The 12,339-nt window shown below is 52.1% G+C and overlaps 5 protein-coding genes across 5 annotated transcripts; 4 read left to right on the top strand and 1 right to left on the bottom strand.

The window, feature by feature from the left end:
* Positions 1-426: 426 nt before the first annotated feature.
* AUEXF2481DRAFT_64204 (uncharacterized protein) lies at positions 427-4,253 on the top strand (the record flags this gene model as incomplete). Its single annotated transcript, XM_013490046.1, has 2 exons — positions 427-4,002; positions 4,062-4,253. The coding sequence occupies 2 exons, from the start codon at positions 427-429 to the stop codon at positions 4,251-4,253; spliced, it is 3,768 nt and encodes a 1,255-aa protein (XP_013345500.1).
* On the top strand, positions 4,214-4,521 carry AUEXF2481DRAFT_38460 (uncharacterized protein). Its single transcript, XM_013489974.1, has one exon. The coding sequence runs from the start codon at positions 4,262-4,264 to the stop codon at positions 4,487-4,489; it is 228 nt and encodes a 75-aa protein (XP_013345428.1). The 5' UTR covers positions 4,214-4,261; the 3' UTR covers positions 4,490-4,521.
* A 642-nt stretch (positions 4,522-5,163) lies between these two features.
* Positions 5,164-6,899, bottom strand: AUEXF2481DRAFT_96437 (uncharacterized protein; the record flags this gene model as incomplete). Its single annotated transcript, XM_013490079.1, has 2 exons — positions 6,386-6,899; positions 5,164-6,328 (listed from the first exon to the last, which is right to left on the bottom strand). The coding sequence occupies exons 1-2, from the start codon at positions 6,514-6,516 to the stop codon at positions 5,164-5,166; spliced, it is 1,296 nt and encodes a 431-aa protein (XP_013345533.1). The 5' UTR covers positions 6,517-6,899.
* Positions 6,900-6,986: 87 nt separating this feature from the next.
* Positions 6,987-9,755, top strand: AUEXF2481DRAFT_3732 (uncharacterized protein; the record flags this gene model as incomplete). The annotated part of the gene is made up of 1 exon (XM_013489817.1): positions 6,987-9,755. The coding sequence occupies one exon, from the start codon at positions 6,987-6,989 to the stop codon at positions 9,753-9,755; it is 2,769 nt and encodes a 922-aa protein (XP_013345271.1).
* A 1,872-nt stretch (positions 9,756-11,627) lies between these two features.
* On the top strand, positions 11,628-12,130 carry AUEXF2481DRAFT_28171 (uncharacterized protein; the record flags this gene model as incomplete). The annotated part of the gene is made up of 4 exons (XM_013489897.1): positions 11,628-11,829; positions 11,883-11,975; positions 12,031-12,066; positions 12,123-12,130. 4 exons carry the CDS (start codon positions 11,628-11,630, stop codon positions 12,128-12,130), a joined length of 339 nt encoding a protein of 112 aa, XP_013345351.1.
* Positions 12,131-12,339: the final 209 nt, after the last annotated feature.

Genomic DNA, 12,339 nt, shown 5'->3' with positions numbered 1-12,339 from the left:
AGACAGCCACGCGCAACACCCCCGTCATCATGGCTTCCGTCCAGCAACAACAGCCCGGCATGAGCATGAATCCTCAGGCCAACCACCCACAACTGACCAAGGAATATCTGACACAGACCTACACGGTTCGCTGCCCGCACCCCCAGACTACCATCCCATCACTAACATCCCATCAAGCTCTATGGCCAGGCCAAGGCTGCAGGTGTCCCTGACACCGACCCCGAACAGATCAAGCGTGGCAAGATCCTCCAATTCGCTCGCAACCGGTCGGAGATGGCCAAGAGACAGATGCAAATGCGCCAACAGCAGCAAATGCAGGCCCAGCAGCAACGCCAGCAGCAGCAGTCGCAACCACAGCAGCAGAACGGTCAACTCCCACAAGACACCCAGGCCCTTGCTCTCAATGGTGCAGCCACGATGCAGCCCATGAACGGTGCTGCTCAACAATCCACGCCACAGCCTCCATCGTCGGCCGCATCAAAGGAGGCGCTCCTGTCCACCGACCAGCAGGCCACCTTGCGCCAACAACTGTCTGCCTTCAACTACCTGCAGAAGAACATGCCCATCCCTCAGAACATCCAGGAGTCTCTGTTCCAATCGCAAAAGTCGACCACGGCAGACCCGTCGAAACCCGCTACCCCTGCTGCCCAGCCTTCAAGCAGAACCCACCGCTTCCAATCCTTCAAGGACCCTCACGCCCTCGTTCCCACTTCCATCTCGTACCTCGATCACACCCGTCGCGACCAGCGCCACATCATCCCCAGCATCATGCCTTTGGGCATTGACGTCGACAGAGCACGCGAAGAGAGGGAAGCTATTCTGTACAACCGCATCATGGCACGCAAGAGTGAATTGGACAAGCTTCCTGCCAACATTGGCTCATGGGACACAACGTCATCCACAACCCCTGTCGATAACGGCAAGCTGAAGCTCAAGGCTCTCATCGAGCACAAGATGCTCTCATTACTGCCTAGACAGCGTCAAATGAGAGCGCACGTCAGTCGCGAGATGATGCAGTCGGATAACCTGGCCATGACTGCAAACCGCGCTCTGTACCGCCGTGTCAAGAAGCAGTCCTTGCGCGAAGCCCGCATCACTGAGAAGCTCGAGAAGCAACAGCAAGACGCACACGAGTCCAAGGAGAAGAAGAAGCACAACGATTTCCTCCGTTCCGTGCTCTCTCATGGCCACGAACTCAAGACCTCCGCTGCCAACCAGCGCACAAGAATCCAGAAGCTGGGTCGTCTTATGCAAACTACTCACTCCAATATCGAGAAGGAGGAGCAAAAGCGTATCGAAAGAACAGCCAAGCAACGTCTGCAAGCTCTCAAGGCCAACGACGAAGAGACCTACCTCAAGCTGCTCGGACAGGCTAAGGACAGCCGTATATCTCATTTGCTCAAGCAGACCGATGGTTTCCTCGACCAGCTCGCCGCTTCCGTCAAGGAACAGCAACGTGGTGCCGCTCGCAGATATGGAATCGTCGAAGAGGAAGAAGAGGAGGAGGTTGTCGTTGACGACGAAGATGGCGAAGGTTCATCGAAGAAGGTCGACTACTACGAAGTCGCCCACAAGATCAAGGAGGAAGTCACAAAACAAGCCGACATGCTCGTCGGTGGTACCCTCAAGGAGTACCAAGTCAAGGGTCTCCAGTGGATGATCTCATTGTACAACAACAACCTCAACGGTATCCTTGCCGACGAGATGGGTCTCGGAAAGACTATCCAGACCATCAGTTTGATCACCTACCTTATCGAGAAGAAACGCCAACCAGGTCCTTACTTGGTCATCGTACCCTTGAGTACATTGACCAACTGGAACAACGAGTTTGACAAATGGGCTCCCTCCATTACAAAGATCGTTTACAAGGGACCCCCCACCCAAAGAAAGACTCATCAGAACCAGATCAGATATGGCAATTTCCAAGTTTTGCTTACTACCTATGAGTTCATCATCAAGGACAGACCTGTACTCAGCAAGATCAAGTGGCTTCACATGATTGTAGATGAAGGTCACCGTATGAAGAACGCCAACTCGAAGCTGAGCAGTACCATCACTCAGTACTACACGACGCGTTACCGTCTGATTCTGACCGGTACACCTCTTCAGAACAGTCTGCCAGAACTTTGGGCTTTGCTCAACTTCGTTCTCCCTACCATCTTCAAATCTGTCAAGTCGTTCGATGAATGGTTCAACACTCCCTTTGCCAACACAGGTGGACAAGACAAAATGGAGTTGTCGGAAGAGGAGCAGTTGCTCGTCATCCGTCGTCTCCATAAGGTTCTTCGACCTTTCCTGCTGCGTCGTCTGAAGAAGGACGTCGAGAAAGACTTGCCTGATAAGCAGGAGCGTGTCATCAAGTGCAATTTCTCTGCCCTTCAAGCCAAGTTGTACAAGCAGCTTGTCAGCCACAACAGACTCATGGTCAGTGACGGCAAGGGTGGCAAGACCGGTCTGCGTGGTCTGAGCAACATGCTCATGCAACTGAGAAAACTCTGCAACCATCCGTTCGTCTTTGAAGAAGTTGAGGATCAGATCAACCCCGGCAGAGGAACCAACGATACCTTGTGGCGTACAGCCGGAAAGTTTGAGCTTCTGGACAGAATTTTGCCAAAGTTCGAGAGATCTGGTCACCGTGTTTTGATGTTCTTCCAAATGACCCAAATCATGAACATCATGGAGGATTTCTTGCGACTTCGCGGTCTCAAGTACTTGCGCTTGGACGGTTCGACAAAGGCTGATGACCGTAGTGAGCTCCTCAGAATCTTCAACGCACCCAACTCGCCCTACTTTTGTTTCTTGCTGTCGACCCGCGCTGGTGGTCTCGGTTTGAATTTGCAGACTGCTGATACTGTCATTATCTACGACTCGGATTGGAATCCTCATCAGGATCTTCAGGCACAGGATCGTGCTCATCGTATCGGTCAGAAGAATGAGGTGCGCATCCTGCGTCTCATCAGTTCCAACTCTGTGGAGGAAAAGATTCTCGAACGTGCCAACTACAAGCTTAGTATGGATGGCAAAGTCATTCAGGCTGGTAAATTCGATAACAGATCGACCAACGAGGAGCGTGATGAGATGCTTCGCGTCATGCTGGAGTCTGCCGATGCAGCCGAAGCCTTTGAGCAAGAGGAAATGGATGACGACGATTTGAATGTGATCATGATGCGTTCTGACGACGAGTTGACGCTCTTCCAGCAGATGGATCGTGATCGTAAGAGAGATCAGGAGTATGGGCCCGGAAGACAATACCCTCGTCTCATGTGCGAGCAAGAGCTTCCGGATATTTATGTGAACGAGGACAACCCGATCGAGGAGATTGTCGAGGTCGCCATGGGACGTGGCAATCGTGAGCGTGCCAAGGTCAAGTACGATGATGGTCTCACTGAAGAGCAATGGCTTGAAGCTGTCGACAATAGCGAGGACGACATCGAATCGGCTGTTGCCCGTAAGCAAGCGCGTATCAGTAGGCGTGCTGGCAACAAGGAGAAGAGGGACCAAGAGGGCGAGGATACGCCTCCACCAGAGTCGCGTGCTAGCTCAGAGTCTCCTCAGCCCAAGAAGCGTGGTCGCAAGCCCAAGGCCGAGACCGTCCAAAAACGTAAGGCAGAGGAAGAAGTTGAAGCACCGCAGCCGAGAAAGCGTGGCCGTCAAGCCAAGGTGCCCGATCTCTTGCCGCCGTCAGAACGCGAGCACTTGCAATCAGTTCTCGACACAGTACACGACACACTCATGGACTTGGAAGAGGTGTCTTCAGATCCCGACCTGGCAAACAGGGGAATCATTGATCCTTTCATCGAGCTGCCCCCTCAGAAGCATTACCCCGATTATTACCAACTCATCCGCACACCCATCTGTATGGAACAGATCCAGAAAAAGATCAACAAGAAGCAATACCAAAACTTGCGCCAGTTCAGACAGGATATTAAACAATTGTGCGACAACTGCAGGAGCTACAACGAGGATGGCAGCGTCTTGTACCAAGACGCGAATCTGATCGAGGTATGTATTCTCGAGTATTGACACTGCAAAGGCACAACCAGCTAACATGGAGATTCTAGGAAACTGCTGTCAAGAAGCTCGCCGAAGAGACTGCCAAGTACCCCGAGTTTGCCGACTGGGAGACCGAGACAGGCAACACACGTCCTGTGTCCACGGCTGGTACACCTCAGCCACGTGTCAAGCTAAGCCTCGGTGGTCGCAAGAGCCGTGGAGGCACAGAGTCCATGGTCCAGAGCGATGACGACGAGTAGAATTCTGAATGAGCATTTTCAACGAGGCGGCGGTGGTGTTTTTGTTCTTCTTTTCTTCATTCTGTTTTTACAAACGTTCCACGGAGGGAGGCATGAAGGAGAAATACGGAGCTACGACTATAAAGGGGCAAACGTACGCTGTTATGGGAGTGAGGGGGGCATACATTTCTTTGAAGGTGGCAAGGCGGATAGCTTGTTGTTGCTCTTCTTCTCCTTCTGCCACTTTTGGGTCATAGGAGTTGTCTTTTTTTGTGTTGCTCGTCCTCCCTTTTTTCTAATCATGCAATTGATCATTGTTGAGACTTCAAACACGCTTCATTTTGCTGTTGTGAGCTTACCTTGCCTTGCCTTCGACTGACGCGCATGTCCGCTGTGGAGGTCAATAGGCATGCTCCCCTTATGAGACGCAAAAATGTCTTGTACGAAGTATGGCAATCCCAAGTCCCTGCTGATGACTGGTTACATGGGAAAGAGAAGCAACTGCTTTGGTATTAAAGACTACGACACACTTTCTCCTTTCCTATACAGTTTGGGGCTCTGCAACAGTCAACCGACATGTGATGAAGGAAGACTTTTAGTCAGGATTGAATGAGGGTGGAGATGATAATCTTAGATCAGTGGTGCCAGACCTTTAATTTCAATCTGCGAGTTTGGAACTCTCGTGTTCGTTGGGAGTATTTGAGAGTCAACTTGATTCAAAAACTTTGACGAGTAAGGGGGGTCCTTGTAAGCTCATTTCACTTTCGACAAAATACGCTGTGTTGGGTTGACTAAAAGGATTGATAAGTCGGAAAATTTGGGCAAGTCAAGGACTTGCATGTGTATACTTTTTCATCTTGACAATCATAACATTGGGTTCTATATAAAGGTGAAAAGGGAAAAGAGACGGCAGCAGCAGGTTTGGGGGAGTTTACTTCAGAGCACGCTTGGCGATATCCTTGCGGAATTGCATGCCCTCGAACTTGATGGTCTGGACGCCCTCGTATGCGCGAGCGACGGCCTCCTTCAAGGTAGGACCGGTAGCGGTGGAAGCGATGACACGACCTCCACTTGTCACAAGCTGACCGTCCTTGATGTCGGTGCCGGCGTGGAAGATGACAGTGTCCTCGGGAGTCTCGCTCAAGGTCATGGGGGTGCCCTTGGCATAGGAGCCAGGGTAGCCACCAGCAGCGACAACGACAGTGGCAGCAGCGCGTGATGAGATGTTGATGGGTCCGAGAGAGGAGAGAGAGTTTGTTGTGCAGCTGTACATGAGCTCGGCGAGGTCAGACTCGAGCAGTGTCAAGACGGATTGAGTCTCTGGGTCACCGAAGCGGACGTTGTATTCGAGGACCTTGGGCCCAGCCTTTGTCATCATGAGACCGGTGAAGAGGCAGCCAATGAAGAGGTTGCCAGAGTTGCGCATGCCGTCGACGGTGGCTTGAAGGATGGACTTGTGGATGTCGTCGTTCTCCTGGGCAGAGACAACACCAGTAGGAGCGTATGTGCCCATACCGCCGGTGTTGGGACCCTTGTCGTCGTCAAAGATGCGCTTGTGATCTTGAGCAGGAGGCAGACTGGCAATGTTGTAGCCGTCACTGAAGGTCAGGATGCTGCACTCTTCGCCGACCAACAGCTCCTCAATGACAACAGTGTCACCCGCCGAGCCGAACTCTCGGGTCAACATGATGTCCTTGAGGGCCTGAACTGCCTCTTCCTTTGTCTGAGGGATGATGACACCCTTGCCAGCAGCCAGACCGTCGGCCTTGATGACGACGTCGTGGTCGATGCTGTCGAGGTATGCTTTTGCTTGTTCGTAGTCGCTGAAGTTCTCGTAGGCGGCAGTGGGGATGTTGTGGTCCTTCATGAAGTCCTTGCTGAAGGCCTTGCTACCCTCCATGCGGGCGGCTGCCTCATTGGGACCGAAGCTCTTGACATCGGGGAGGTGTTGAGCGAAGTAGTCGACGATACCGGCGACAAGAGGGGCCTCAGGACCGGGGACCAGGAAGTTGAGCGAGTTGTCGCGGGCAAAGGCGACCAAGGCAGGGAAGTCGTCGGCCTTGACATTCTGAACGTTGGTGACCTTGTTGGGGAAACTGTGAGGCTTCGTCTGAGTATTTGGGAAGGCAGTGGCTGCTTATGAGGGGACGAACCCTGCGGTACCGCCATTACCGGGCACGACGTAGATGTGCTCTACGTGTGACGACTGGACGAGCTTCCATGCAAGAGCATGCTCGCGACCACCGTTTCCTACCAGCAGGATGCGCAGACTGGGAATCGACATGATGTATGATTGTTACCACTCTCGAATGCCAGGTGCGAAAAACCCCGCCAAAACTTTTGGAGAATACGGCCCCAGCCACATGCGACTTCGCTGGAGGGTCCTGACTCCCGAGTCGTCACTTGCTTGGCTTGTTCAGCCTCCAGAATACAATGAACGTGCACCAGCAATGTGGGAACGGATGAAAACAATGCGGCACAGCCCCGGTCTGAGGGAAAAGATACTAGGCAGACATGTAGTGATAGGCCACGGCTCTCTGCTCTCTGTTTGCAGGACCAAGAAGAAGGACGTGACTGTGCCACAACCCAGCCTCACATTCAGTCGTCCGGGGTTCGGCAGTGCGGCCCGCGCGTCTCGTCTACGGAGATACGAGTGCGGTATGACGCTCGTCGTCGCGGTCGAGTGTCTTTAGATAGCTGCGAGTGCGCTCTCGACGCTGCACCTACCGATCGACACTCTTCACACCTCCAGTCATGGTGACGAGAAAGCCTGTGCCCTCGCACAATGCCGAGCCAGCATCTTCTGCGCCCTACCCTGCCTCTCCCACAGCACCATCTGCATTCAACAACCACGCGTCTGCCTACCGAGCACCACACGACGATCCTCTATCTCTGCAACGTACCCGCAGTAGTTCGGCCTCCTCACATGACACTTGGAACTCTGGCTTCTCCTCGGATCATGAAGATGGGAACATTGAGAAGCCAAAGGCCGAATCTAGCGACATTCCTGCCTCGCTGAGAGTCGGCCGATCCCAGCCCTCGGAGCCCCAACAACACTCGTTCCAATCGCACAATCCATACCTCAATATACAGAAGCAGTCTCAGAACCAGACTCAGCACCAACCCTTGCCCTATCCTTCAGAAGACAGCCAGTCCATATGGAGCTCCACACCCGCCCAGCCTAGTACTGCTCCTCCGCCGCCGCCCTCTCAACCACCTCCTTCGCTGCCTCCAACACCCTCGTTCGCCGCCTTATCGTTGGATGGTCACATAGGTGCTGAAGCTCTAGGACCACCTCCCCCAGAAATCCCCCAGAAGAGTACAAGAAGAAGTCTGATCTCACAAAACTCAGCCAACCCTTGGCAGCAAGACCTCGACAGAGAACAGAACAATCAGAGCCCTTGGACTTCTACTCCTAGTCCGCGACCGCAGCTGTCTGACGCCATCTTCCAGCCTCCTCAAGGCCCACCTCCATCTTTCTCCCACTCTGCTTTCTCTGACAACTTCCACTCTACGCCCTCTCCGCCGCCAGCCTCTACTGCGCCGCCCTTGGCATTCAATGCTCCTCCTGCTGCTCCTCCTCCGCCTCCTCTTCCTTCTACGAACTACCATCTTTCTTCCTCCACTCCGAAAGACGCTCCCACTGTTCCTGTGCTCACCCAACCAAACGCTTTTGCTCCGCAACCTCCGAGCAACCCCCCTGGCTACCAAGAAGAATCTCTCATAGACTTTGGCCCCGATCATGCAACACAACCCCCAGCGACGAATCCAGAACCCACCAACCCAAGTCAATCTGAACATAGCAACAATCTCTCCGCTCCTATCGAGTCCGCCGAAGAGCTACTCAAGAAACAACGTAACGAGACGTACCAGATCAAGCAGATCAACTGGTTCGATGCTTCTGCCAGCTCTGATGGCTCGATGCGACGCACTCCAATCCTGACGCAAAATGCAAACGGCCCTTGCCCTCTGCTTGCTCTGGTCAACGCTCTGACTTTGTCCGCCCCAGAGTCACCAAAGACAATTCTAGTCGAGACTCTCAGTGCTCGTGAACAAATCAGCCTGGGTCTTTTATTAGATGCTGTATTTGAGGAGCTCGCTAGGAGGACCGAAATCTCGAGTAGAGCACTTCCTGATGTTGGCGATCTTTATTCTTTCCTCATCACATTACACACTGGCATGAATGTGAACCCGCGTTTTGTCGCCTCTCCAGACTCGCCACAAGAGAAACCCGGCTCATTCGACGAGACAAGGGAGATGCGTCTCTACAGCGCTTTTGAAGTCCCCCTTGTCCACGGCTGGATACCTCATTCAACTTCATCAGCTTACGAAGCATTTGACCGCTCGGCCAAAACCTTCGATGATGCGCTCAATCTCCAGTTTGCACAGGCCGAACTAGAACACAAGCTCGGAACTGACGGTCTCTCCGCAGATGAACAGCAAATGTTCGAGGACATCATCTTCATGAAAGAGTTTCTCACTGGCTACCCAACTCAGCTGACCGAGCATGGCCTAAAGCTTATCACTGATTACTTGAGACCTGGTCAGATTGCTATATTGTTCAGAAACGATCACTTCTCGACACTCTACAAACAACCAAGAACTGGCACGCTCATGAATCTTGTCACAGATGCGGGTTATTCGTCTCATGATGAAATTGTCTGGGAAAGTTTGGTTGATGTCAGTGGTGCAGCTGGCAGCTTCTTCTCAGGCGATTTCAGACCTGTAGGCAATGCTCCTTCGGAATCTCAGAGCAACGGAGATGGCTGGCAGACTGTTCCTTCGCGACACCGCAACTCAAATGGTGGTGTTGGTGATTCGAGTTCTGCTGCTGCTCAATCACAAGCTCTTGCTGAACCTCGTGGGCATGGGTCAGAGCAGGAGGATGCTGATATGGCGTTGGCTCTTCAGCTTCAAGAAGAAGAGGAAGACGGTCAGCGCCGTGCCCAAGCAGCGCGACGCAGACAAGAAGATGAGCTTTCACGCCAGTTTCTTGAACGTGAGTCTGCAACATCTGGTCGCAGTCCGACTTCAGAGCAACGCCCTCCGGTACCTCCCAGGAGAAGTAACTTGGACAACAACACCTCGTCCACCGCTGCACCCCCTACAGCAGATGCACCATACATCCGAGAGAGGGACGACGGTGATGACGAGCCACCTACATACGAGCAGGCGGCTTCTGACAGGCCATTCCGACCAGCTGGTGCAACACGAGAGCCAAGACAGGGAGATGCTTTGGGCGCCTTGTCAGCATTACAGATGCAACAAGGTCCTTATGCCAGTTCCAATCTCGGCAACTCAACCTCTCAACCACCATCCATGCATCGCAGGCGCTCGAGTGCCATGGCTCTAGGTCGTACGAGCAGCAACTCTCTGCTTCGAAGGCAACAGAGCCAAGCTCAACAAGGTCCTCAAGCCACGGCGCCTTCACAAGCCGCACCACAGTATTCTGGCTATGTTCCTCCTGGGTCGGGCGGTAGGATGACTCAGGCCGAGAGAGAAGAACGATGTGTTGTGATGTGACGAGATGAGGATTTTGCATGGATGCTGGTGGATAGTCGGTGGTGTATGTATTCGACGTTGGCCATGGCCTCTCTTTCACTTTTAGCGACAGCCATTTTTACTCATTCTCTTGTTTATTTATTAATGCACATACCCACCGATTTTCACTTCTCACTCATCGATTGGTAGATTCTTCGATCCTTGTCTACACGAGCCTCTCTGATTCGTTCGTGTCGCGGTGAGCGTGAAGGGTTGCATCCTATTTCCCAAAGCCGAGGCATGTTCCTCCATGTCGTGATGTCGAGATGCCTTGCTCATCGCTTGTGAAAAGTCGATGGCGAGCGACCAGGCGGGTTTTAGCTGAAATCATCCAATCGCAAAACTCTCCCCGATTTCCGATTCAACAGACGATCGGTCTCGGAGGCTTTGCAATTATTGACAGCTTGGATGAAAGAAATAGGTACGGAAGGATGGGCAAATCCACAAATAGATCAACAGACCCGCCACGCTGAAGAAGAAGATCATTTGCTCTTTCTCTATGCGATTATTACTGACCAGAGTGCTCAAACTTTCTCTTTCCGGAGATGGATCAGAGACTCAAGTGGAAAAGAGGGTTTGTGTACCTTGCAAGTTTGCCGCAAGCTGCCGCAAGCCTCGTACGTTTGTGCAGGAGGGGGCTCTTGAACTACTGCTTCCCACCGAACCGGATAAGAATTACGATTAAGCTTAGATAGTGGAAAGCGCCACCATCGTCAACGAAACTTTGTTCAGTCGCCCCGGTTCTCCGCAGCTTTGTTTAACGATAGACGCACTCTTCAGCTAATCAATTTCACAAGAACGCGACCATCGCAAAAGAGATGGAGATCAACCAAAATCAGCGAGCGCTCTGGTAGCGAAAAACCAGATACTATAGGCTTCATCCGTTGAATTCTCCGATGCGATTACCTTCTTTGGTTCGGCGTGGGTAATGATGTTCTTGTGAGCTTTGTGTGACGATGTTTTTTTTTTTTGAAGATCTTTGGGGCTCCTTTTGACCCACTTTTGGTGTTGATCTCTTGGGAGCGACGCTATTGCAGGCTGTACTTTTCTCCGAAATGTCTTGTTGATCATTTTATGCGCCATTTCTCAGGACGTAAAGGCTTGATGGCTTTCTGCTTTCGCCGGACCCTGTCTCCTGTGATGATGCGAATCATTCTCTCTACAGATTGAGCCTCTGAAGTGATGATTCTGAACGCAGGTTGTGTTTGATGGGATTCATGGCAGGAGCGAATGACGTTTCGCAACTTTCCCCAGCTCCATCCCGGCTTCATCGCAACGTCAATCTCGAGAATTCACGACATTTTTGCGGCTCAGTAATGACGATCATCAATTACCGAGAAATGCAGACCAGAAGATGGCAACGATCCTCCACGAGGGTCATCGGCCTCCAAAGCTGCATGCCACGAATCAGGTAGGTGAATCTCTCAGAACAGACTATCCCTAGTAAGGCAGTGCAAGGTGGGGACTTTGGTATCCCAGTTGGGATTTGATCTTCGACACTTCTCCAGATCGACCACGCCGCTTGCAACATCATCGTATGTGTGAGATGCATTTGCATCGCGGCTCTTACGCTCTGACAGGGACTCTAAGCTCGAGGGAACTACTGACCAATACGGGGACCATCGATCCTTGTTGTCCAGCAACCGCATCCATCTTCATTGCGTATGTGGGATTGCACATCAACGATTGTCGATCAAATGTCATTCAGCACTGGCAGGTCTGCAAGACTATGATCGAGCAACGCATAAAAGATCGAGCGAGTCCACTCTCCACCTCTTCTCTCATCCACATTCACACTCTTCAATCGCTATCACATCTTCCTTCGCTCTTCTACCAACACCAAACACCGTCAATATGCTCTCCAAGACCATCTTCGCTACCGCCATCTTGGCCCTGGCCACCTCTGTCGCCGCTGCACCCGTTGCTGCCCCTATCGCCGCCGCTCAGCCCGACCTCAAGGAGACTCTCACCAACCTCCTCTCCCCTGGATCCGACGACTCGGCACAGAACCTGGGTAGCCTCCTCTCTCCCGGATCCGACAACTCAGCTTTGAACGGTACTATCTGCTTGTGTTCTGCTCTACATAACTTCGTACTTACGCCTTATCAGGAAACTCTGCTGAGGGAAATGGTAACGGTAACGAGGCTGGTAATGGCAACTCTGCCGGCAATGGAAACTCCGCTGGCAACAACAACGGCAACGGTAAATTTGCAGGACAATTTTCGACTGTTGGACATCGAACTAATAAAATCTCAAGGCAACTCTGTTGACGGTAACTCGTTGATCAACCTTAGTAAGTTCTTGCTTTCTCGCAGCCTCACCACAACAGTGGTATTAATACTAAAACAGAGAACTAAAAGGTGATCTCCTCGACGTCGACCCGACAATCAACCTCTGCAAGCACTGAGCGAGCGAGGCTTGTACATACATCTCACGACACAACCGGGTTAATGGCGCTTTCATGATATCAGGCCTCCAGCACCAAGGCTTAATGGTTTCTTTTGTTTACTACCTACTATCCTATTCCTTGTGATGGCGAAAGCCTACAAGAACTGTACATATTACC

This window comes from Aureobasidium subglaciale, assembly GCF_000721755.1.
Source record: "Aureobasidium subglaciale EXF-2481 unplaced genomic scaffold scaffold_6, whole genome shotgun sequence".
Lineage (NCBI taxonomy): Eukaryota > Fungi > Ascomycota > Dothideomycetes > Dothideales > Saccotheciaceae > Aureobasidium > Aureobasidium subglaciale.
Note: the sequence above shows the minus strand (reverse complement) of the source record. Positions and strands in the feature narration are given on the sequence as shown.

Excerpts from the sequence above, each read along its gene's own strand:
- AUEXF2481DRAFT_38460 (XM_013489974.1), top strand. The coding sequence starts at position 4,262 with ATGAGCATTTTCAACGAGGCGGCGGTGGTGTTTTTGTTCTTCTTTTCT.